The 27230-nt window shown below is 37.4% G+C and overlaps 1 protein-coding gene across 1 annotated transcript; it reads left to right on the top strand.

Annotated features, from left to right (window-relative positions):
- Positions 1–2681: 2681 nt before the first annotated feature.
- Positions 2682–26275, top strand: LOC103802367 (plexin domain-containing protein 2-like). The gene is made up of 6 exons (XM_009074831.1): positions 2682–3179; positions 4403–4568; positions 7352–7470; positions 16293–16392; positions 25188–25283; positions 26190–26275. The coding sequence occupies exons 1-6, from the start codon at positions 2682–2684 to the stop codon at positions 26273–26275; spliced, it is 1065 nt and encodes a 354-aa protein (XP_009073079.1).
- The last annotated feature ends 955 nt before the right edge of the window (positions 26276–27230 follow it).

The following is a 27230-nucleotide window of genomic DNA, read 5'->3' as shown; positions in this document are numbered from 1 at the left end:
GCAAGCAGCTTATCTTTGTCTTGGTTGGTGATGCCCAACTCTGTTTGACAGAAATCAGGCACTAAACACTTCTTTGCCCCATAGCTGGTTATTATAAGCCCAAAGTGAGTCTCTTCATGAGAGAAGGGGAAGTAAATCAACAAATTAGGTAGATAACAGCCTGTTTTATGACAGTCTTTCAACTGTATAATTCTTAGATTGGGGGTAAAGTTGTGAAAATTATGGTAACTCTTGATCTGTACAGTACTGTACTTGTGCTGACTCTGCTTTCCATGAAAAAATGGGTTGTGCACTGGGTCTAAGATGGTAAATACAGAGTAGAAGCTCTGCTTCCCATTGAGGTAGCTTTAGACTCATATGAAATACCACTAAATGTCCCAGGACAGATCCTCTCAGAAGGATTTGATTTTTCTGAGACCAAAAGAAAAGCAGCCAGACAGTTGGGAAGTGCCTGCCAGTTCCTCTGCAGTTTTCTCTCTTGGCTGCACAAGCAGTTTTCAGAGTGTTTTGCAGGAAAACGAGCAGCAGAAGCCATGTACTTTCACCCTGCTAAAGTAAGAGAATGAGCAGGGAGAAATGAAAGCAATGATTTCTCTATGCAATAAGAGATTTTGTGGGGTGTGTGAGAGCGTGTTGTTACACCTCTACAAACCTTGTTGCATATGTGAATATACAAGCTGAAATCAAGGCTTTTGCTTGAGTGATCTGTGTTGAGGCCTGTCCTCTCAGGAAATCCACTTTCCTCTGGTTCCTTTTTTTGGAAGTTGCTCTGCTGTTTCTCCTCTAGTTTCTATGCTGCAAAGGTGCTTGAGTAAAGCCACCCTGGAATGGCAGCACTGCCTTTGCCCAGGACAGTCTGTCGTGTGAAACCTTTCACAGTTCAGCCACTGCTGCCAGGCCATTCCTTTTCTAGCTCAGGAACCACAGCTTGTTGTATTGCTAAGGGTTTTCACATATGGTTTTATTTAACATTACCTACCTGATAAGAAAATGAACTTTTTTTTATCCAAAAGCAGTCTTATTTCTTTCTACATTGAATATTTTCTATGAGGTGGTTAGATTTGTTCTGTTTGGAGCTCCAGTTACTTGGTTGTTTGAGGCTTTGTAAATGCATACCTTTTCATTTGGTCTTAAATTCCAAATATTACCTTTTCACTTCTGTGATCTGGAATTAATTAAGGTGTCTCAACAAAAGTATGCATCATGCATCTTCTGATTCCCTATGGGTCACCATATTTATGGCAGAAAAAGCCTTCTCTGGGAACTCCTCAGCAGACTTCAGATGAAGTCAACCAATGTGGAACTGGATCAGTTGATAACCTTTAAAACACACCAGCCTTTGTGGTTCATAAAAATAATATTAACATAAAAACATAAAAAAACCCCACAGAAATCTTATGTGCAGAAAGTTGTAATCTTGTATATTAAAGCTTTTTGAAAACCCAATATGTTAATATGCAGCAGATAAGGAGCATATTTTGGAATGGATAAATTCTGATGTAAAACACATTTTTAAATCAAATGCTTTTGCATTTAAGTGGTTATATTTATTTTCCCCAACCTGTTTGTGTGAGTGTAAATTTTTGCGCTATGAGGGGTAGAAATATACCCTTCTTGATTTACAAGTGATTTTAGTATTAGTTCGGCCTTAGTTTTAGTTAAATTTATATGTACATATTAAACTCACAAAATGCTGGCTGCTGTTTCCTATTTGTCTTCAATCTGCTGCTTAGGAGCATATTATGCTTCTAGGTATGGTACTTGTGTGAGTTTTGGAAAAGAGCTCTACCAACGCCTCCCACAAAGGAGAGATTAAGTGGTTCAGGAAATTGCAGGTCTGAAAAATTCTTCCTTGACTAAATGAATCAACCATGAGCATTTACCACTGTCAGAAAATTAGGTCACAGATAGTGTAAGCCAATTTTCTGTGGAATTCCATTCAGGAATAAGTTAATTTTACATTTGCTGGCTCCTATAAGTTGTAGTGGCAATGATAAAATGTTCATGCTTCGCCGTGGCTTCAGCCTTTGAATCTCTGTGATGATTTGAAATGACTTTGTGTTTCTTTTCAAGTTGTTCCAGTGCATGACTGGAGTTCTCATTAGAATGATCTCCATGCAAGGCCTGCCTGTTTCCCAGCTATCATCCACCTCCTGCTTTTCATTTTTGTCTCTAGTAAAGCTGCATCCGGCAAACACTTGGCAATACGCTCTGTGGTTACTAATTACCTGGGCTGAGTTACTTAGTTTTGTGTTCCAGCACAATTAAGACCTTTCTTTTCCTATTGTATCTGCCTCATTATTAGTTATAATGGTGACATTTATACTGTAAATGGGATGAAAGCATGAAAAGGAAACTGTGTGTAAGGATAGGACCATTGTGCAAGGGATGAATATATGCTGAACTGTTAAGGCTAATTTTAATATATGAATATGTATTGAGAGGTTTTGTTTACATTGTCTTCAAAATATTTTTGAGGAATGGTTTCAAGGTTATAGACCCACCCACAGTTGTGTTAAGATATGTGTGCACATGACTAGAGGGATGAGAAGCACCACAAATATTCTATGATATAGCATGTATTTAAAATGTCAGAAGCCCAGCAGATGAGGCAGGAGGCCAGCTTTGCTGACTAAGAATCTTCTTTTGGAGGTGAGACATAAAAGGATGGTGTGTACTGAATGGAAGCAGGGCCACGTGGCCTGGGAGACATACAGAGATGCAGCTCACCACTGCAGGGAGGAAATCCATGTGGCCAAAGCTCAATTGGGGCTGAAGCTGCCAATACTGTGGTGGGCAATAAGAATAAATTCTTTAAGTACATTAATAGCAAAAGGGAATGTAGAAATTACATCAGCCCATTACAGGATGAAGATGGTCACTTCATAAACAGGGATGTAGAAAAGGCAGAGTTGTTTAGTGCTTCCTTTTCCTCTGTCTTCAACACTGATGGCAGGCCAAATGGGACCCAGTGCTCTGAGCTGGAGGATGATAACTGCAAGACCATTACACTCCCAGCTGACTCTGGTGCTGTGGGGGTTCTGCTCCTCCAGCTGGAGCAGATAGATGATGGGATTCATCCTAGGATGCTTAAGGAGTTGGCTGATGTCATTGCAGGGCCTCTCTCAATGATTTTTCAACAGTCTTGGGAATCTGGAGAGGTCCTGCTGGTCTGGAAGGTGGCTAATGTTGTCCTGATTTTCAAAAAGGGCAGGAAGGATTACCCTGGTAACCAGAGTTCCGAGCTCACCCCTTTGTCTGATGCCAAATATTTGAAACTGAATCTTTTGTTGTATTTTCTCCACACCTGGCTTTTTAAAAAAAAAGAAAAGTCTATCACCTCTACATGAGTTGACTTCATGGAACTTGATCTACCCTACTGGCAGCCATGCAGAATTATTCCAGAGAACCACCTTGTTTGTTTGTTTGTTTATAGCATCTTATGACTTCTGGAACTAGTTCTGTGAACAGTTATCAAGCATTTAACTGCATATTTCAGAAGAGGACAGAGGTAGAAGGATGCCTAAAGCACTCCAGAAGTGTTTCCTATGCCATATCAAATAATCCCTTTTAACAAACCCATCTCATCTCACAGTGGTTAGGATGGAGATACTGTTGTTTATTTGTAGACCATCTATTTTTTTAAATAGAAGAGCTTTTTTTGCCACTAAAATACACACATTTTTGCTGTGAAGAACACTGCAACATTAATGTAGTCCCTGTAGATGACTGTTCTTTATTGAAGGAAAGACTCCAGTTCCAAACCAGTAGGAGGTTTTTTGGTGAGCACTTCTGATGAAAGAAGCCCAGTATTGATCTGAGGAATGCTGTCAATTTAGGGATGAATAGGATAAACTAGTGAGACCTGACACTGCAGAGAATACACTAGAAGTGCTGCATGGTTTTTAATCATGAAAGAGTTCTATCTGTTCCACATTTCATACGATTTTTTTTAAGGTTGTCACCTTTTCTTGTCTGAAATAGTCCCTTACTTTGTGTCTCGAGAAACATGAAAAAGGTTTAGACTAACTTTTGAAGAGGTCACAAATTTTAAAACCAAAACAAACTGCAGAATTTGGAATGCATAGAAAGAAGCCCTATAGAATATGCATGGGGATAAATGGCTCATTTTGGTGATGCCACATACTTGCATTTTGTCCATAACTGAAGTTATTCTTCCAAGAGTTTTATTTTTATTTCTGTACAAAAACTTCCTTCTTGAACTAGTTGTTCCATTGTTCATTTTAGATCTTCTTCTTGCAGTCATCTTAGGTGTTTTCCTGAAATTTTACCTCTCACTTAATTCACTATAAAATTTGTGGTGGGATTAATTTCTCTCAGATGGTCCTTTAATTCTCTGGCAATGCCTAGTTCAACATGCCATTTTATTAAATCTTTTCAGAATTTAGTGAAATGGTCTCAATTTTTATTTTTTTTTATTGTAGGTTTCATATATACTGGAGAAGTTGTGCATCGAATGCTAACAGCTACCCAATATATTGCACCCTTAATGGCAAATTTTGACCCCAGTGTGTCAAGAAATTCAACAGTCAGATACTTTGATAATGGTATGTAGTAGTTCTTCATAAATGAATGTGTCTGTGTCCCTTGGCTCTTCATACTTTCCTAAATAACAATTTTTGAAGGAAACATTGAAGGTTTGGGGTTTTTTCTAACTCACAGGCTGTATAAAGCATGTGGCTAGACACCCATAAGCAGTTCTTAATTTAGAGCACACTTAAAGAGTTATGAATGCTTTTTCCTTATCAAACAGTTATTTTCTGGATGTTGAAGTACATAAACTCAAACTAGCAATGCATTTTATCAGTTTTAAAAGGAAAAACCTGTCTTGTATAAAAGTGTAAGTTCCTGTTACTTCAAAATACATATAGTAGATACCATCTACCCACCAGCTTAAATGAAAACAGCACTTGTGGAATGCAATAGAAAGTATACACAGAGGCAGGGCAGATATAAGGTTAATAAACCTGTCAATGACTAAGTGTTCATGGAGTCCCAGAATTGGAATCCAATACACTCATCTACATCACGAGTTCTCAACACTTCCTTGTAAAAAAGATTGAAAGAGTAAAGGTGAACTGCAGTGTTATACTCAAAACTCTGAGATATTTCAAAGGCCTTGAATGTGTGGATATTTGTCTCTTGAAGTCAGTTACAATCAATATTTTAGAAACATAACCTATGTGATTAAAAGGCAGCTGGTGCCTTACCTCAGGCCTTTAGTGATCAAATACAGTGGCACTGGCTGAATTTAAACCTTGGAGAGTTTAGTGTCATGACTTAACGTCATGAGATCCATGACTTTTAAATCTTCCTGGATACACCTGTGCCATTCTATGTTTATTTAGAGTAAATTTAGGCACAAATTAACATCATGTTCAAAAACATATCGTATCTTTCCAGCCAGGTGTGTTTATTTTTATTCTTCAGATCAGTCATCAAAATATATCCTATGACTTTTGCACCTAGTCATAAACCTTACCTTACAATCTAGTAACTGCAACACTTATTTGTTAAAAATCCAATAAAATACTTACATGAGAAAATCCTACTCCTTGCATGAATAATTCTGAAAGAGAAAAAAATGCCATTTTCATTTCATAAATGATTTAACATTGCGGCCTGAGATTTGTGATCTTTGCTTAAAGACTCTTGAGGATTCTGGGAAGGACATTGCTAATTCTCATTGCATTCCTGACTTCCAGTCTTCATACCAGGTGTGTCAGGCTGTATCACGTGGCTCTCATGACAAGGTTGAGCTGGTTTGGATCCCTCTTCATATGTAAGGCAATCCCATGTGCTTTGGGACAAAGAATTTGCTATCTTAGCACCAAAAAAAAGGAAATAAGCCAATTGTATCTTCAGTACCTTCTTTCTTTTTCATCCATGTTTTGTGCACATGACAAGCACAGAGTAATGCAATGCACTAATAGAGCTAACTGCAAGGAACACATCTACACACAAATCAACGTAGAAGTCAACAAAAATCAACATAAAAGTCCCGAAAATGAGATGACTATTTTGGTGGTATCTGGTTTCCATTTTAGCTTGGAGTTCTGAAGTACTCAAAGACTGACTATAAGAAAATCTGGCTAATTTAACTTCAATAATTTTACATGTCTCTTTACATTTAAAGTGAAATTTAATATAAACAAATTAATATTCAGAAAGGACGATGTGGTCACAAAGGAAAAAATCTACTTTGTGCACAATTGTTGAGTATGTACTACACTTATGAAAGACATAGGGGACACATTATTATGTGGTGAACATAGTGCAGAGTGCACCCAAAATTTACATGCACATAGTTTCATGACACCCCTGCCAAGAGAGTTAGAGCACTGAACATCTGTGACAAAAGATACTTCAAGGATGTATCAAAAATATATTGAGCTGGATGCTGACCCATCATGAACACTCCAGGGAGAAAGGAAATCAAAGTGTTGTGAATCAAAGCACATAACTCCCATTAGTGCCAAAGAGAGGAGTTGTTGAGGAAAGCATATAAAGATGAAATGTCTGTTTCAGTAAACACAGTTTTAGTGATAAGTGTCTTTCAGTCAAGCTGCTTGAATATAACCCTCAACATCTGTAAAACATGCTCACAGGGTAGGCAAGTTGCTTGGGGTACATTTTTAGTGTGATAAGTGGATATTCAGGCAGTGAACTCCCATGAATACTAAGAAGCCTCTTGAAACTAAATCTCTGCACACCAGACTCAGTATTTACCCCATCCATGAATTCTTAGTGGATTTGATTTAAACTGCATTTATTTATTGCCAGCACCTAATTTTTTTTCAACTTGCAGAACCTCAGCAAGGGCTTGCACTATGCAGAAAAAAAATAATGCTATTTGATTAATGCATAGTTAATGGAAGAATCTGAATTAATCAAATAATAACTTTTACTAAACAGGAAATGCTATTAGCACTTCACATTTCAAAGTCATAAGGGTATATGTATATAGTGTAAAAAAAGCCACTGCAGAACTGTGGCAGCACACCTGAACTCTGAGTGCTGGTTCTACCTTTAGGAATTGTAGATTCCTTGTGCAATTCCAAACAAGATACTCGACCACTCTTTCTTTAGCACTGGTTGAGATGCTTATGTGTGACACTGTGGTGTCTGCATTTAAGAGGATTTCAATTACAGTTTATGTTTGTAATATCTTTGGTATTTCAAGGCAGGGAGCTGAAAGTTGCTGAAAAGAGAAAAATCACTGTTCTTGTTTTGAGAAACTACAGTTAAGTACTTTTCCTACAGTCAGTTAATTTTTTCTCACATTTTTTTTCTTCTTTTTGCCTCTCTACCCCCACTCTGGGGTTCACAGGCACAGCACTAGTTGTCCAGTGGGACCATGTACATCTGCAGGATAATTACAACCTGGGCAGTTTCACTTTTCAGGCCACCCTTCTCAATGATGGGCGTATCATTTTCGGCTACAAAGAAGTAAGTTGGGTCTGAAAATTGTCATTTAAGTGGACAAATTACTTTATATCTGCCAAGAATTTCCCTACCTTTTTTTGTGGGGGGAGGATATTTGAAATATCAGCTATATAAGATCATTTCCTTACATTGATTTTAAAATCACTATTTTGCTGAAAATTATGTTTTATTGTAAAAGTGATGTTCATGTGATGGACTTAAAAAGCATCAACATGACTCAAAGGTGCTTCTCCTGGAGTTCAACTGGACTTTTTTGGGTGGTTCTAAGTGTTGAATGTTTAGTAAATTCTTGGGGTTTTAGTAAATTCCTCTGGGCTTTTGAAAGGTAGGATCTAATTTGCTCAAATAGTTCACCCAATTTTGGCCTGTTTGAAGATAGTCAAGAATCAATGGTTAGTAGTAAAAGATCACCTTTTTCCTCCAGTTGCCATTTCTTGTCAACTCACATATTTTAGAGTTCATATATCTCAAATAAGAAATCCAACTCCATGAGGTTTTCCCTCTATTTGGTGATAAAACCTCTTTGATTGAAGCCATTTGGCTTGCCTTCATCACACCAATACGTTGTCCTGGATGGGCTCTTCTGATTTCTCCAAGTGTTTCAGAGCTGTGGTTGTTGCTTTAGGTGATTTTTTTTAAATTTGCTAGAGTTGCTAGACTTCTGGAGGCTCTAGCCTAGTTGAATTTCAGTGGTTTTGCCAGGAAAGGTTGAAACAGATGATCCTTGAGGTCCCGTTTCAGCCTGGTATTCCATGATTCATGCAAATAAGAAGCAGAAAATAGATAAACTTGGATCTTTAGGGGCAAAGAACAATCTCTCTCTCTCTCTCTCTCTCTCTCTCTCTCTCTCTCTCTCTCTCTCTCTCTCTCTCTCTCTCTCTCTCTCTCTCTCTCTCTCTCTCTCTCTCTCTCTCTCTCTCTCTCTCTCTCTCTCTCTCTCTCTCTCTCTCTCTCTCTCTCTCTCTCTCTCTCTCTCTCTCTCTCTCTCTCTCTCTCTCTCTCTCTCTCTCTCTCTCTCTCTCTCTCTCTCTCTCTCTCTCTCTCTCTCTCTCTCTCTCTCTCTCTCTCTCTCTCTCTCTCTCTCTCTCTCTCTCTCTCTCTCTCTCTCTCTCTCTCTCTCTCTCTCTCTCTCTCTCTCTCTCTCTCTCTCTCTCTCTCTCTCTCTCTCTCTCTCTCTCTCTCTCTCTCTCTCTCTCTCTCCCTTCCTTTCCTTCCTTCCTTCCTTTCCTTCCTTCCCTTCCTTTCCTTCCTTTCTTTCCTTCCTTCCTTTCTTTCCTTCCTTTCCTTCTTTCCTTTCTTCCTTTCTTTCCTTTCCTTTCTTTCCTTGTTACTTTAATCTCCATTTGGCATGCAAACTGTGACTTTCTCTTCAAGCCTCTGTTATCCTCCTTGTGGTAAAAAAAAATTAATCAGTGATACAACTAATTGTCCAGACTTTGAGAAATCTGGGGTCTCTTCTCTCTCTGCTATAAAACACTTGTGAGCCTTCAGGCTCATTTTTACTGCCTGTGTTGTAGCCATGTACCTGAATGCAGCAGAAATAATCTCACTCCTCTCCCCTTCACTTGAAATCTGATGAGGATCTGGGTTATTCTCCTAGCAGCAGTCATGTCTTCACTTATGATAGATGTCTTTGCACCTTGTGAGCAGGATTGCTGCAGGATGCTCTTACTGCATCAGTTTTGTAGAAACAAGAAACTTCTGGCATGCCCTGGTACCTGGTTTTCTTCATCTTATAAAAGACACACTGAAGCAAGGTCTGCTTATGTTCTTTTTGTGAATTTTAGAGTCATCATCTATGAAAATGCAGTTTATGTGTATTTTGAATCCAACTTCATGGCAGTTTTACTCTGCTTAGTGCAATGGAGCATATTGATCAAAGGAGTGTGCACCAAAATTTTGTTTATCTCTTGTTGAAACCTTTTTAAGGAAAAGCAAAAACTTTTTACATACTGCAGAAAATTTCCTGCTAGAGAGGTGGGGAGAGACATTACTGCAATTTGTAATTTTAAGATAAATTTGACGAGAACTATACATGGATTCTGAAATTAAAATGGTCACATTTTCAGGAGATTTTGGTTATAAGATGCTCTGCCCTGTCTGTTACTGTCCAGCACTGTGCAAAATGAATCTAATACAGGTGATAGAAGTTGCTGCCCTTGATAGTATCTTGCATTCATTTTGCATAAAAGTACAGGATGATGCAGTGTTGAGCAGCCATTGATATGGGAAGACAGGAGCAAATGTGCTTTTATCAAAAGTGATTCCCCAGAATTGCAGGCGAGTACATTGTTTGATCCATGGATAAACAATTTCTGTGCTGCAATGGTTCAGGCTGTTTGCTCTCATTTCACTACCAAAAGCTTCCTCCAGAACCACAATGATTCTGTGGTAAGAAGTTATGAATATTCTTTGCAATAATCTTGATATACAACTGGAATTTACGATTGAAATAATATCCTTTTTTTCTACTGCTGGATCTTTGAACTCAAACCCTGTCATGAGTTATTCTTGTCCTGAATGGAATTACTAAATATTGCTTTAGAGCTATTGCACTTAGTTAAGGAAAGAGACTTTTTAAGATACTAATTATCTGTAAATCTTTTGACAGAAGATGTTTGTAAAAATTTTGAATATTTAAACTAGTGTGTTCCAAGGGAATTACTTGTGGAATGGTTTTGAAGACTGAGATTTCCAGAAGACTGCACTCTTTATTTGCAGATTTTACTCTGTTAAAACTACCACAACTTTTTACCTGCATGAAGAAAATTGAATAAAATTGACAATCCCTAATCATACACAGGTCGTCTGAAAACAACACACAAGACACCTATAAATTTAAACTTGATTCTAAGTGCTTACAAGTCTGGCTTGGAATTTATTTACTTTCCAGTGCTGAATCCTTTGCTTTCTGTGAAAGTCCTTTCTTCTGGAACCATTTTCCTTCCTGATGAGTCGTGTTGTCTGAAGTCCCATTAAGTCCACTAAGATTACCTGTGTAACTGCTCACTAGTATGACTAAAAGTTGCACGAGAAGATTTCTATTGTCTTTTTGGTGCCATTTTATTTTAGCACCCCAGTTCATAAAAAGTTGCAGTGATATATGGCAAATCTGTGAGATCTTCATGGCATTGTCATTGAAAGTCTCCAAGCTGAAGAGCTGTGTAAGAAATGCAACAGGTAGGTTGCTAGTAACTTAGTAAAGCATCCACACAGGCTCTGTACTACTGATACAGGCATCTATCTTGGAGAATCTACCTTTAAAATAACTATGATTTTACCTTTAAGGTAGGTACAACTAGAGACTTTTATGTTGAAAGCACTTTAGATAAAATTTACCTGTTATCTCTTACTTATTCAAACCATATGAGATTCCATTTTTCACATCCTTCCTGCTCCTACATTAGGTTTGCTACCTCATAAACCTGGTGTTGACCACCAAGACAGGATCACTGAGTACCAAGGGAGTTCTTCAGCCCAATCTTCTGCATTCTGTTGTTTTCCCAATAGGAAAGAATCTGAAATTCACAATTGTTATCCAAAGTCCAGATTGGATTATGAAAAAATAAGCATTTAGAAAAGGAGCTGAACCACCAGGACAGGGAAATATGAAGACATTAGAACATCTTTCAGAGAAGTTAATTGGTAGGAGAAGGAGTTGTACAGTCAAATTTTCAGAACACAACAGCAGTTTGAGACACAGCAAGGTCCTATAGCAAGTAAAATATTTATTTCTTGAGCAATTTACTTTTTTTATAATGCATGCACCTTCCATTTTAAATATCACTTTGCTTATACCAACTGTTAGTATTCTGGCAAATGGTTGATATGTCAGGAAACATTAGCTGGCATGAAAATTTTATTGTTGCACCTCTACTGCATATGAAATATATTGCAGGGCAAACTAGCCAACAGAACACAGTAATAAAGAAAAATTTCTGCAACAACATAGTTTTTATGTGTTAGTAATGAATATTCATTTCTTATGTTCTAAATTTCACTGAAATTCAATTCTCAAGAGTTTTACTTCTTATTAAACAAAATAACTATTCTACATAGTCTATTCCCATTAGTGCTTAGAGCTAATGTTCCTTAGTGTAACATTTGGTTTCTTTTTCTGTCCTTGATTAATACAGGACAAATTAGGCAAAAGCACCATAGGCCTTATTAATCGTTTAGGATATTTTTCTTAATTTCATTGGCTTGAAGGCTTTCTTTGTTCATTTAAATAGTAATGACTCCCTGTTTATGTAGTCATCCAGAAACCATTATTAAAGTTGAAATGCTTGTTCAAACTGCCCAATATGTGAAGTTGGAAAATAATTCTAAAAGAGACTTGTAGTAGAATTTCTTTCTGTTGTGAAAGGAGATAAATTTAATTGAACTGATGAAGTGCTAGCATTTAGATAAAATTGATCCCCCTGCTATGTGTGATGGCAAATACTCTGTTTTCAGTAACAAGAATCCAAACCTTGTTATTGTTTCCTGAAAACTAACTATCTAACTAACTAGATAGATAGATAGATACATAGATAGGTAGATAGATAGATAGATAGATAGATAGATAGATAGATAGATAGATAGATAGATAAAATGTCTTCATGGATATTCTGCCTTCATTATACATGCCTGGCATTTCTTTGACTCTTTTATTATTATCAAAATATTAAAATGGAAACAAGACCTTTGATTTTTGAAGTGAGCAGTTGATGCAACTTGGAATTCCTGATTGTTTCATGCAGTTTGACTTGTAGAGTAATTAATAGCTATTGAGGAAACTGGCAATGAAAGCCCTATATAAGGACTATTATTGTGTTGCTAATTATTGTTTTGCAACATACTGTGGCTCTCATGTTTGACTCAGTTTTGAAGTGGGGCACTCATTGCACCCTGCTTGCCATCTCCTTCAGAATAAGGTCAGAGGTCATTGTTTTCTTTTTTCTTGGAGGATAAAATTCTGGAATGACCTCAAAGTTGAAAAGAATAAAACTCGAGAAGCCTAATGAAAAATACTGACTAGATTTCTGATCCCAATTATAGATGGAATTCAGCATGAATTCTCAGTGCGTTTCACCCTACTGTTGAAGTATATAATCCAAAATACAGACTTTAATGGCCTCAGTGTTAGTGTGCATTTGAGAAGTTTATTCATAAACTGGTGACTTGTACAATATGAGATTCATATTGTCTGTGGTAAAGCTGAGATATGCTTTGGCAATTTTCTAGCTAAAGCCATTCTCTGAAGGTAATGTCCTAAAACCACTGCCACCCATTAGCAACTACTTGCACATTCCTAGCTTGCTGTTTAAATGTTTTATACATCATCCTGTTATGGCATATCTTGCCATTCAGGTGGGGAATTCATAGCAGCAGCTATTCACTTGCTACCTGTGTTTAGCTGTAATTGTCAATAAATTATTTTAATATCTACTACAAGCTCTCTATCAAAAGGGCATGTTTCCTGATAGGCCAGTGTATGGTAAACACCCATTTTATCTTGACATCTCATGCAATAGATTTCACCTACAATATGGCATTCAGTGCACTCATCACTGTTTTCTTTTTCCTCACCTTAAAAATAAACATATGTTTTTGCAAATACAGCTTTAATGACACTGTAGTTTTTCAGGAGAATAAAGAGTGTTCCTGTGTTATGGATTCCCTTCTACTTTGACTCATTTCTGTCTGTGTCACTGTTTGACACAGGCTGCCCTCCAGTTTGAAGAGCTGGCTCTACTAATTTTATTTTATCTTTTTTTTCACCTTACAAAAGCACTAGTTTCTAAACCCTCTTTCTAAACATATATCCAAACTTTTGGCTGCTTCTTCTGTAAGTCTGAACCCTACTATGGCTTCCTTATTTGTTTTAGAAAATGATTCTGCAAGTTACTTCCTCTCACTAGAATGCCCAACACAAGAGTGTGGACACCTGCAGGAATTTTGGAAAATTACTGCAGGAAAATTACTGAGTTATTTCTGCTCCAAATTTTTCTAGCTTCTCCTGTATTTTCTGTTCAACTTGGCTACTGCATCCTATTTTAGCACCACATGTCACTGAGTCATTCATAATTTTATTAACTTTCAAGGTCCAAGTTGTAATGAAAATAAATTTATTTTAAAAAACAAAACAAAACAAACTCACTTGTGCAAGAACTCATTGCTCCTTCCTAGGGTGCAAAAAACAAAATAAATAAACAAAGGATAAATTAGTTTGCTGTTTTCATAATTTTTGAGGAAAAAATGCAAATTGTTCAATTCACAAATTCACAGTTACCATGTGATAAGGCACTAGACTTAAAACAAAGGAAGCTTATGCAATTTCTCTTGATTTACACTCACACTGCCAATTTTGCCAGCATATTTTGTCACACACCTACTTGTAACACTGATTCCAACAGCATTTTGTGTCCATAGAACTGTGATTCCTTTCTTCAGCTGCTGTTTCCTCTATGACTTGGAAGAGCAATAGTCATTGCATCCTTCTTATCAGTGCTTTTTCTAACTTAATTTTCTATAGCTTCTCTAGAGTATCCTCCTCAAAATCCTTTAAGACAGTTTATTTGATAGTTAATACAGACTTTTCTTTCCAGTGTTCTGAGACTGCGAATAATTTTCTTACTTTGTTTATACTTTCATGCTGGAGAAAATTTACAGACTTAGTTCTGAACTTAATGAGTCTTTTATTTTAAAGAATTTGAAAATATGGTTTTCAGCTGCCTTCTGTTATATTCTCAAACAACTGCATCAGAGCCAAGCTGAAATAAGCCAAATTTAAATTGATTTATTGCTAGGAGTATTTCCAGGGCAATTCTGCTTTTCATGTTGGTTTAACAACTTGCCACATGCCTTTTTTATACCACAGCAGATCATGTATGCAAGAATCCCTAAATAAACCAGCTAAACCAGTCACTAAATTAAGTACCAGAAGTGGAAATTTATGACACTGTTTAATTCACCAGAACTTACCTTTTATGTTACCATTCTCAAATTTAGCTTTTACTGAACAGTTACCAATGTAATCAGGAAAAATGCCTAGGTAAATGGTATTTTGGAAACAAGGAGAACTACTGGTGCTTAGTCATGCCAATAACTGAAATGTAGACAGAACTGAATCCTCATTCACTGGGTGTGTAGGCAGCTCTTTACTTTGGCATCTTTGGGCTCTGTGAGAAAGACTGGCCAGCAGTATAATTTTGGTAACAGGTAAATTTTGACACAGGTAAAGTCAGAAAAGGCTTTTTAGCTGAACTAACACCTTGTGCCTCGGTTTCTTACTCTAGATCCATTTTTGTCTGTCTTCAGCCTAGTAATTTCTGGTTAACTGATGGCCAACTTTGAAAAATAAGATACCCAACTATGATCTGAGAGAAGCAATGGGTAGAGAATCATAATTGCTCTTGGTTGTTTGTTCCAGTGGTTGATAACATTCATTCATAGACACCTGTGGCTTATTCCACTCCAAAGGTACTTACCAGAAGTTTCCAACTTCTGGTTATATCTTTCCGTGCTAGGCTAAAATACTCATTAGCTTCTGATTAATTTCTGCCCATGGCAATACTTGTTTATGGAATCTAGCCAACTTTCCATTATCCCATTAAGAAGTCAAAGGGATAGACCTGTTCAGCCCTTCTGGTAATGGCATTTGAGAACTGAAAAAGTGTCTGTGTAATGTATCATTAATGAGCCAATGTTCAGGTGCAAGTGAAATGGTCACTCCACACCTAGGCTATATTTCAGTGTGCAACCAAATATCACATCAATTCTGTTTCCTTGCTGCAGTTTCCCTTCTGACTGCTGGAGCTACTCATTCACTGCAGGACTGAGATTCCTTCCAGAACTGCTGCTTTCTAGACCATGGGCCCCAGACCTCTCTCTTGCACTCTCTTTTTTTCTGTGTTATATCTTTGCAATTTTTGCAAGGTCTAACCTTGTTACTTGATCAAGGCATTTCTTTATTTTTGCTCTGCCAGAGCCATGTGGAAAACTGCTAAGCAGTAAATTCATTTTTCCTTCTTAGTCTTTGGCAGAACTTTTAAATATTAGGTCTGATCTCTGGAGAAGCAAGATATGCTGTAAAGACATCTGGTCAGTCTGAGCTACTTCTTTAGAGATGGCTGCTGGTTTTGATCAGTCTAGTTAATTATATGAATATTGCATAAATGCTACATGTAACTATATCAAACATCTTACAAAATTCTAAACCGATTAGATTCATACAAGTATCATCCAAAGCTGCAATCTTGCCCCAAGAATGGAATCAAACTTGACAGCTGTTCTCATGCAACTGTGCTGCCCAGCATCAATATCTCTGTTATGTAAAGCTGGACTGGTCTATGACTATCTATATCTTTTTATTTCTTCTTCTAGTTATGGGCAAGTGAGTATCTGAAATTTTCCGTAGTTTTTCTGCTATTTCAAGGCATATTAAATATTAATATCACTGGTCCAGATTCTCTACAGATAGCTCTTCACACAGTTTTCAGTGCAAGTTAACTAAGCCCAAAGTTTTTAAAATGCTCATTTCTAGATGAACTTTCAGAGTTTGTGTGTTTTATAGTAGACAAGAGGTATTGCCTCATCTTGTTTGTGTTTTACTAGCACGTCATCCCACTTTTTCTTCCACTGAGGGAAATAAATTACTGGAAATTTTTACCCTTTTTCTTCTTTTTCATTAATTTTTTTTTTACCTCTAAGTGTTGATGTGAACACTGTTCCATAAGAAGTAAAGCAAACTGGGATAAAACACAAATTAAATCCCATCATTGCTATCGTAATTCTTATCAAAGTTCAATATTTCATGCATATCTTTCTATTTTGTCTTACAGATTCCTGTGGCAGTGACACAGATCAGTTCAACCAACCATCCAGTGAAAGTAGGACTTTCAGATGCATTTGTGGTCGTGCACAGGATCCAGCAAATTCCCAGTATGTAGAATTGTAGTGGTGCTAATGATTTAGAGGCTGAGAAATTAGTATAAGCTGATTTCATCAAGGATGATTAGCTGCACAACAAATCACTTAGCTAATTTCAGCTTGTTAATTCAAGTGTAATTTTATTTGCTTGATAATTCCCAATATGGCTTTTTCCTGTCATTGTTTCTTTTGAGCTGATAAATTAAGTAAATAAAAGTAAATGGCCAGTCAAATAATGTCAAATTAAACTGTCAAGCAGCACAATTTGGTATTCCATAAGATACTTTATTGGGAATAACTCTCCATATCCATAGTAAGGAAGAAGCAGTCTGTTCAGAAAAAAACAGCTGTATCCAAAAATATCCAGATTGTTAATTCTTGATATTTTACATTCTGAACTTCAAGTTCCTATATACATTTTAGTGAGAGGAAAGAAGAGGAGATATAGTTATTAGATAAGATCTTGGGCTCATAGTCACAGCAACAGTATTGCAGGTGACATTTAGTTCTCTCTGGCTTTAATTTTGCTTTGTATGGCTCAACTGAAACTGAATAGCAGGAAATCAAGTGTCATTTCCTCAGTGCTTTGTTTAGACATACTGTGTGCAGAACACTTTGAGGCTGTTTAGCCATTAGATAATACATAATTTCCAAGTCTGCTGGTTTTATTTACGTATTTGGAGAAAATTTACCAAGTTCAGTTTTTGACAATCCCCTAATAGCATGGCATGGATAGAAGGGGCTGTGCTTCAACCAACCTCCTAGGGCTGAGTTCAGGCATATTGTCCTGAAGTGAATGCTGATAGAGCTGTGGCACAGATGGAGCTCATGAGAACTGACCCAATCCAGCCCATCTTTAAGAGAGGCTGCAAATGGGGCTGACAGTGAAGTCACAAGTGCTGCTGCCTCTCAGCTCATCCCATCCCCTCATCACATAGAAACATAGAATCAGTCTTTGATAGGAGGTAGCTTAATCGTATGTCTTACATGTCCTCCACAGGGAATATGGGAAATTACAGTACCATCTGTTACTTGTTGTGAGCTCAGAGTAGTGTGAAAAAGGTTGGCATGCCCAGATTTCACTTAAGAGATCAGAAATTTGTTTATGAAGTATGATAGGTAGTCGTAATGTTCCTATGGTCACATGGATTGCTTTTGAGTGTTTAAGAACTAATGAATCTAGGCAACTGATTTCAGCAATGTGAGTGATGTTTGCAACTGAATATTCTGAATATTTATGTCAGTCTTCAGCTTGTAAGAGCTCCAAAAAAATGGATTCAGGTGGAAATTAGGTTGATTGACTTGTGCAAATGGTTTTGAGAATAGTCACAGAGAAATTCAATGTCAGAGATGCAAGCAGCATGCAGATCTTTTGGCATCAGACCTCCATAATCAAACAGCAACAAAGGACTTATTTTAGATTTACATATTTTATATGGAAAATATATGATATACCTGAGTCTTTATTCTAGACTGGGTGTTTCTGTAACAGCATTTCAGACATGCACCTTGCTTTATTACCACTAGAACATGTTGGGTTTGATGAATACAGAATTACTTACTGGTTGTCTGGTTTTAGGATGCCTGTAAAGTTGGGGTTTTTTTTGTCAGATGGCACTTTCTGCTAAGTGAAGTGAGAATATAATGTGGGTAAAGAGTATAAAACGTGCCACTGCTGCAACAGTTTGGATAGCACTTTTAATGTATTACTGCTTGCAATGCATTGCTTTTCTCCCTAAGTTCTGGTTCTGGGTATGGTAATGATTCATGATTATTTTTGCTAGTTTGTAGCTTACACTAGAGCTCATATTAATCAAGGAAACCATCATTTCACAGTCTATTTTCCTGAAGCTGAATTCTGTTTTCAGTGAAACAGGTCTATACTGATCCATACAGGCAATATAATAGCACCCTGATAGAACTGGTAAATAATGTTAGCCTGTAGTATCAGCTGCTCTTAAAATATGCATGTTCTTGGATTCTCATTTTTTCAGAGGTGTTAAATCAACCATGGCTCTGGGCAATTACTGAAAAAGTGATATAATAGAATTGTTGTTTTGCTTTATTTGGTAGCTCCTTAAGACAAGGAAAAATACAAATTGCTGTTTGTTTGTCCCAAAAGAAGGCAAAGAAATATAGCTACTACTTCTAGCTTACCACTTCAGCAAAGATTTTTCCACCAAAAGAACCCAGTCTCCCTTTATGTTCATGGCTAGTTATAAAAAAACCAAAAACCAACAAACAGCAACAAAAAAGCCAAAAAAGCAGATGCAAAAAAATCCCAAACTCTACTGCTTCATGTTTGAGCTTTGACAGTTATTTTTGTATGTATTGTGTATTTGAAAAGAGACACAAGTGCAACACAAGCCTATTTGAACAAAAACATCCTCTCAGTTTTCAAAAATGCTGAATGTCTTTCATGTCTTCTGAATGCTCAGCCTACTAAAATTTCAGTATAACACTCCTAGTTTTGCTGAAGTAATTTCAGAAGATTTATAACTATTTATCAAATGTTTTTCTGATGTACTGTCTGAAACATTGGTAATAGCTTCTTTAATACTTCTGAAAGGTGAGTTCTAAAGCCAGGCAAACCTATTTCACTCTGAGGAGAAAAAAACATGCTTTTTGATCAGCCATTTAATTTCAAAATTGCATTTTAATGAGTGCTGAAAAGGATCCTCTTAAAGTGACAAGAGCAAAAAGGAAGGATTTCCTGACCTTTTTTTAATGGAGGACCTTGAGTATTTCATACCTATTTTAGTTAATATATTCCTACACATAAAGGCTTTGCAGTAATACCCCTTTCATCTGCCCCTAAAAGAATAAGGCACCTACATTTTTTTGCCTTACCTTTTAAGAGTTAGTGTATGGAGACAGGAGATTTTTGGCAGGCAGCTTTCTGCCTGTTTTCTGTTTCATTTTTTTCCTTGATCTGGCACAACTGCTTGAATATAGACAATGTCTTTATTTTCAAGCCTATATGTGACACTCTTATATTGATGCAGATTGGCCACTATTTTATATTTTATATATAGGTATAGGTATGCATGTGCCTGTCTTCTCTCCTCGCTTGGCCACTATTTTATATTTTATATATAGATATAGGTATGCATATGTCTGTCTTCTCTCCTCGCATTTTTCCAACACATTCACTATTTCAGGAACCTTGTCCCATTCCCATTGCAATCACCTTCTCTTCCCTGTTCCCTTTCATTTCTCGTTTTTTTTTCTCAACCATCCTTTTTCCAACACATTCACTATTTCAGGAGCCTTGTCCCATTCCCATTGCAGCCACCTTCTCTTCCCTATTCCCTTTCATTTCTCGTTTTTTTTCTCAACCATCTTTGACATTTTGTTCTTACTCTTCTTCCAGCAACCTGTGGTGTCCTTTGCTCTCCCTTCTGTGGACTCCCAAGTCCTCTCTAATTCCATGGCCATCTTCCCCACTATTTTTCCTTTCCTTCACAGTGCCTACATTTCTCTCATTTGTTTCAGTGCTCTCTTCCCTATTGTCTTTCAATTAGCTCTTTGTTGTGCAAGAAGAAGAAATGAAAAAGCATTTTCTGCAACTCACTTTTGTATTTTAGCAATAAATGACCCCACCAGTGGGCCTTACCAAACTGTGCTTTGTTTTCCACAAAAGCATGAAACACACTGGTAAAATGAGTGTCAGATTCAGGGGATCTACACAGTGAATTACAAGTCTTGCACTTAGAAATAATGTCTCGTAGCTTTTTCTCCACAATGAGACACACTTCTCTGTGATCTTGCCCTCTACAGTTTTAGGTACAGCACTTTTAGGAAATCCATACCTTGACAACTCAATGTTTAATCACCCTGAAGTTATTCGACGATGCTGTGTACAGAAATGAAACTATAGCTGAGCTATGTGTTAGGAATATTCCAGTTTCAGTGCAATTAATGTCACTCAATGTGTAGCATAACTCAAGCATATAATTGACAACTCTGCATGTTATAACTGTTTGCTGAAGATGTCTCTCCAGTTTGTTTACAGCAGTGAGGCTCCTGAAAGAACCTTAGCATTAACTTCCTGAAGGGTAAAAGACAACTAGCCATTTTTGTTGTGACATTTATTATAGTAAGGTGCAGCACCACTTGGGAAATTGCAAAGTTTAATTTGCTGCTGCCTTACTGGCAATGTTGTGCTTTACCTCTGTGCAAAGTGAGCCTCAAAGTTACCACTCTAAATTCACAGTATTTATTCCTGCTTTTCACTAGTGTAACTAATCCCACAGAGTACCAGCTCCTCCAGCCCTGCATAATTGTCTCTTGATCTGAAAAGGCTTAGCTGAGCAGCTGGTTCCTTGCACGAGATCTCAGATTTGGAAGCAGTGAAGGAAAGAAATGGGCATGCTGCTGATCTTTGGTGGTATAACAGCACTTCAGGGACTGGTACAAGGTGTTCAAAGTTTAAAATGTTCTCAGAACTGTCCACAGACCAGCCTCAGGATGAGGCAGTTTGGAGTGTGGTGGGTTAAGGGAATAAAGCAAGTTTTTCCCATCTAGGTCCTGCACTAAGAGCTGCTCAGCTGGATCAGGAATTGGGGTAGATATGAAAGGATGTAGAGAGTTTCACAGTAAATGACGTGTTAGGCAATAGAGGTTTGGGGCAGAACTGTTTTTCTATATTGCTCATAAAGAAGGTATTTTCTGAGCCTACTTCTTCACAGATTATATGTCTTTGGAGTGCAGTTTACAGGTTTAAAAGCATTTTTAGCTAACTTTTAAGAGAATGATAAAATTAATACAATTAGGGAATCTTAATTTTTATTTAGATTCAGATGTGTCATAGTCAGCGATCAAGAGCAGTTGTGGTAGTTGTTGGATTACAGTCCCAAAATTAATTAGTTAATATTGATAAGTTTAGCAATACGAAGCTGTTAAAAACAAAGGACAGATTGCTTTGACATTCTGATTGCCTTACCTTTTTTTCATGATGGCAACCAGACATACCAGGCTGGCAAAATATATACTTGCCTGAAGGTTTTATTCAGCTGGAGATGCTGATCAAGGTCCCTGTCAAGCAAAGTCAGTGGCTGCATAGCACAGCAGCTCTGCCCACCCCTCTGTATGCATTTTATTTTTCACAAATTGCTTGCAGTGTAAGCTGGATATGTATCATAAATTGTTTACTTCAAGTTGACTTCTGCATCATCAAATGTGCCTTCTTACCATTTGTGTTTCCTCTATCAGCAAGGCTTAAAAGTGGAAGTGTGGCTGTGTGAACACATATGGCCTGGTTTAGCAGTTTTTGCTGTGTATATGGCCAATCCCAATTCCCTAGAAATCTTTCAATGACCAAGGCTTTTATTGGTGTGAACACAGTATTTAAAAACTCAAAATGACTTCTCTGGTGTTTTCATATTTCACTGCATTGCAGGTTTTAGCTGAGGAATGGTGTTTGAGGAAAATGTTCATGTAACAGAAAAGATACAGAGGGATTCTGCATCTGTCAGGCACATATTTGGAATGGTTTGTTACAAGCTATTGACCCTCCAGATATGTTAAGAAGTAATTGGTGCTCTCCTGGCCCTGCTCCATCTCCAGAGCACTCTCCCTGTCTAGTACATTAAGTCAACTCTAGCAGTTCTGTTCCATAGAATTCTTATATGCCATTATAATGTGATAAAATGTTTTGTCACACCAGAATCTTGCACATCAACAATTTACTGATCCCTTGCTTAATCTATAAAATGTTTTGTCACACCAGAATCTTCCACATCTACAATTTACTGATCCCTTGCTTAATCCCTTGAAAGGATTCTTTCAGTTGGCCTTCTGACCCACCACGTTATCTCTCTGGGTCACTGAGGAATGTTCTTACCTCACGTAGCTGGGGTTTTTTTCAGGTTTTTCAGCTGGGACTGTACCTTTGGTCACCTTGTGTTCTAAGACAGCACATGTACATGCCACAGAAACAAACCAAAGAACAATTTGAGCCATGCTATAAATTAAACCAAATGTAAAAAAGAAGAAACAAAACAAAAAAAAAAAAAAAATCCCCAATCTGTTATTGAAAAATATATTGCAAGTTGTACGATTCAGTTAAAAAGCATATCTGAGAAATTCACACTTACAGAAATGTAAAATATTTTCATGACTAGGAGAATAGATACATATTTTCTGAAATTCAGAACTAGGAATGGTACTTTAAAATATAAATACATGCAAAAAGTCCTTTTCCTTTCCTCCCTTCCCTGCTAGACTTGATGTAACAAATCTTTACAGCAAAATACCTGCACATGATACATAAATATTTAGCTGTTTCTGCATCAAATTTTTTCCCTAGTTCTTGTGTCGTTGGGGTGTGTACTGAGGTACGTGGGCTCATAAGCTCTTTGTGATTCTGCACTTGTACTTGTTTGTGAAAGAGCTAAATAGCATAAGACAAAGAACAAGTTCCACCTGAGTGAAAGGCAATGTGTGCCCTGAGTTGCAACAGGATTGTGTGAAGAGGTTGAGGGGAAAAGCATCGAGGGAGAGGGGAGAGTATTCATTTTGCTGGTTAGCCTGTTGAGTTTAGCATTTTTAGCTTGTTTTGTTAGGGGAATACAGACTCAGAACTCTAAATAGTGAGAGAAAAGTGCATTTTGAGGAGCTAAACATGGTGTGTTTAAGTCAGACTTTCAAAAGGATCTGTACCTGCATGTTTTTACAGCCTGGCCAGGCAGGTAAATTTGAATGCTCACATTTCTAACCACCTACCTGCAAGTATATACAAAGCTGTTAGAAGGTGGCTATGGAAATACCTCTCTGTGCTTCTTACAGCAGCTAGATTCCTCCTGTGCAAACTCACCACCTGTGCTTGGCACAACCACCTTTCTGAAGAAAACCATCAAACTCGAGTCTGCCAGGGAGTGAGATTTAATGGGATCAACAGTCATGCTGAAATATGCATGATTAGAATTTGATTTTTTTTTATAACACACTTAATACTCTTAAAAGCAGTGTTTTTCAGAAATTTCATGCACTGAGGTAAAAGTGCCTGTGCCCTGAGTCACTGATTCTTACTGAGGTTTTGCAAAGCCAGAAGCTCCTTATTTCTTGTAAGCCCTGTGAGGAGTCTGTTAGGAAAGATTCAGTATTAATAGGATTATAGCATACCAGTCTGTACCACTACTGATGGGATGGAGTTCAATTAAAGTGTCAGCACTCACCATTTGAATGTGTGTATTCACTTGCTTATTTATTGGACAGAAGGATAAAGATTTCTGTGGAAACAAATTGCAGCCTTCAGCATTGGCAGGAGCTCATTTCAAAGCCATTTTTCTGATCACTCTGAATTGGTGGGTGCTTTCATGTGACTGACCATCCTGTGAGCATAAACCTCCTGCTGCTGGCAAGAGATTCTCCCTACCCCAGCACACGATTATCTTTGGTTTGAAAGCACTTCCCATCCAGTGAGCTTGCAAGACATCACTAAGGCATTTATTGGGGTAAACTTTGGCACATGTTCATGTCTTCAATCTGGTCTTTTAACTAGTCAGAATGATTTTGTAGGTAAAACATAAAACTAGGCCAGTTATAGGTTAATTTCACACTGAGTGAGAAATCTGCTATCATGAGGGGTCAAGTCATAGTAAAACTCCGAATAAATTGCAAGAGGAAGTGCTTGGAAAAGGTGCTGATTTGGAGAAATTCTTGTCTGAAAGCTGGACACTGCATGGGAGCTAATGTCATAAGAGTGGGCAGAGAAACTTCTTCCCCAAGCAGCAAGGTGTGCCCTAATCCATACAGGACTGGTAGCACAAAAGGCTACCTGAGTTTGTGGTAGTCTAGAAGTCCCTTTTCTTCTCTTGCATGTAGACAGTGACCAGAGCAACCTGTTAATCCTTTGTATGTAAGCCTTTATTCCTCTCTGGTTTGCTTCCACAGGGTCAGTGATTGTATTTAGCTTTGATTTCAATTAGTTTAGGAGACCTTCAAAAAGGACACAATTTGAATCAAATGCACCAGAAAATTGTCATTATTGTGTCAGATTGGTGGTATATAGAATATACTTTTAATCTGAAGATACGTGAGCTCGTCAGTCTGCATTGCAACTCTGCACTGAAAATCTGGAATATTCAGAACTGATGCTAGGATATTGATCTGGGAAACGATATGTGATTTTTTCACATTTATCTTGTGCTTGGGGCTTACAGTCACCTGTGAGTTCAAAGCCCATGAGAACCCTGCATTGACTATATTGAATTTCTGCTTTGAGAAACTCAGGTGCAGTCAGCTTGTGCAAAGATTATGCATAACACTATCTGTTTAGGAAGACTTGTCTTCTTTACTACAATGTTATAATAGGAAAAAATATTCTAGTGCATTTAGATGTGAGCCAGCTTGTAGCTAACAAATTTGATTAAGCAATGAAATGGGTTTTGTTTGCACGTGTTGGCAAGAACTGACAAAGTGAGCATATAAAGCATTTCTCTCAAGTCTGTAAGCTGAGAAATGTCTTAGGAAAGCAAGCATCTGTAATACACCCTGATATATCTGACAGTGTACTCTCTAGAATTTCTGCCTAAATCAGTGACTAAGATGCTTGAAATCACACTCAGCATTGCATAATTCTTTGCCTGGAATAGGTACCTGTTCTGTCAGCTCTGAGAGTTTCTCCAGTGAAAAACTCTCAATCTTTACATATTCTTTCATGATATCTAAAGTTAAAAATATATTCTTGAGGAAAATTGGTAGCATGTGTGCACCTAAGTAACAGTGTGCAGTCATTACATCCACTATTTTTCACAATATACAGATTGCAAATTAGTAATTTTTACTTTTTTCTTTCCTGATAGATGTCCGTAGAAGAACAATTTATGAATACCACAGGGTGGAGCTACAGATGTCAAAGATTACCAATCTCTCAGCTGTTGAAATGATACCTCTTCCAAGTAAGTAAAGCATAACATAAGCAGGAGCCAGATCTAGGAAGCCCTTCCCTCTCCCTCCCAGCAACGTGTATGCAGTTTTAAATATTTTGTTTAAATATATTGTTTCATCTGTGGACTTAGAAGCATGAACAGATTCATTTATCCTCTCTCAGATTCCCTTATGGATGATGCATTACCCACTACATCCTCATGTATATCCAGTTAGTTTATAGGTATATAGTTCCCAGTAGGTTTTGAATGAAATTTGTGCCAAATCATTTTTTCAGAAGAATGATTATATTGCCTTTAAATTTGTTTCTTCAAGAAAAAAAAGGGAACAGTTTTCATGCTTGCAAGACAAACATAAATTCTGCTGTGTACTGTGCATCATATCACAAAGGAATATCCGCAAACGTATTTTGCAGTTTATCTGCCTCTTTTGTCCAAGGTAAAACTACATTGTTTAGAAATCTCTGGGTTTAAAATACCAGCTGTACTACTGTGAAAGGAATAGAAACATCTATTTGTCTTTTTTTTTTAATCCATTTATAGTTCTTGCACACTTTCATGCCAGTCTTATTATCTGCTTATGTCAGAATGTTACCACCACCAAGAAACAGGAGCCAGGGAACAAAGAGATTTAAGGAAATACTTAATATTGAGTGAAAAAAAGATAACATTTTAGCACTGAAGTTAAATGAACAAATGTGGAAGTGGCAATACATTTAGAAATGTAATCTGACAGATTTGTGCAATAGCTCTGCAATGCATTGTAACAGCCTGGGTTCAGGGTCTTACTTGGACATGTGTGAACCTCTTGAGTCCCTAAACATATATTGTCAGAAGATGTATTTTTCTTTTGTTCTTTCTATGTGAACTGTTTGTGAGACTAATGTGATAATTTGTATTTGTTTATCTACATCCCAGCTTGTCTCCAGTTTACCAGCTGTGGTCCCTGTGTCACTGCCCAGATTGGTTTCAACTGCAGCTGGTGCAATAAACTCCAAAGGTAAAGGAGTTTGGGTTTTTTGGTTTGCTAGGTTTTGTTGTTGTTTGGGGTTGGGGGTTTTTGGGGTTTTGTTTGGTTGGTTATGCAGCTGTGCTCTAAGGATATCCATAAACATTGCCTATAGGTTATTCAGCATTATAAGTTGTTACATTTGGGTCACATATATGCATTCACATGAACAGAAACCTCAATTGCTATCACTGGCAACACATCACTGTCCCATTTCACTTGAGCAGTTAGGTGAGAATAGTCAGTTGTTTCAGGAGTTAAGCTCTTGTTCCTATTTCATCAGTCATACTTTTAAATACTTTTGAAGAATAGCTAGCAAAAATCATAATAAAATCCATATTTTCCCCCTATATACCTGGCTTCATTAAAAATAATTTAACCACATGGAGATGCAGGGTAGAAATGTAACTATAAAGACATATTTGTTCTCTTAACAGTAGGGAGACCAACACATCTAAAGAGTCAGAGATGAGACTGGATGTGGCACTTAGTGCCATGGTCTAGTAACCACAGTAGGGTTGGACTCAGTGATCTTTGAGGTCTCTTCCAACCCAGTTGATTCTATGATCTTCTCTTGTAACCTGTCATTATACTTAGTTGGATACATTGGTTGGGTCTCCTCAGCTTCTCACTGCCCCATTGATGAGGAGAGTCAGGTCCATAGGAATGGTTTAGACTCTGTGGAACAGCTGGAGCACAGCCAACAAAATGGAAACTCTGCAGCTGTAGCTTTCAAAAAGTTCTTCACTCGCTGACCTTCATTTGCCTTCTTAGCAAGAATTTATTTAAGACTGGTTCTCTTAAACAAAATACGGTATCATAATTGATATTTATTGTTGTGCTTTTCAAACCTAGTGTTTAGGTTCAGAAATTATGTAAAAATGGATGCATAACAAAATGAGAAAAGGCTATTCACATTCTAAAATAGTGCAATAATTTGACACCATGTT

This window comes from Acanthisitta chloris, unplaced genomic scaffold, assembly GCF_000695815.1.
Source record: "Acanthisitta chloris isolate BGI_N310 unplaced genomic scaffold, ASM69581v1 scaffold8575, whole genome shotgun sequence".
NCBI classification, from domain to species: Eukaryota; Metazoa; Chordata; class Aves; order Passeriformes; family Acanthisittidae; genus Acanthisitta; species Acanthisitta chloris.
Note: the sequence above shows the minus strand (reverse complement) of the source record. Positions and strands in the feature narration are given on the sequence as shown.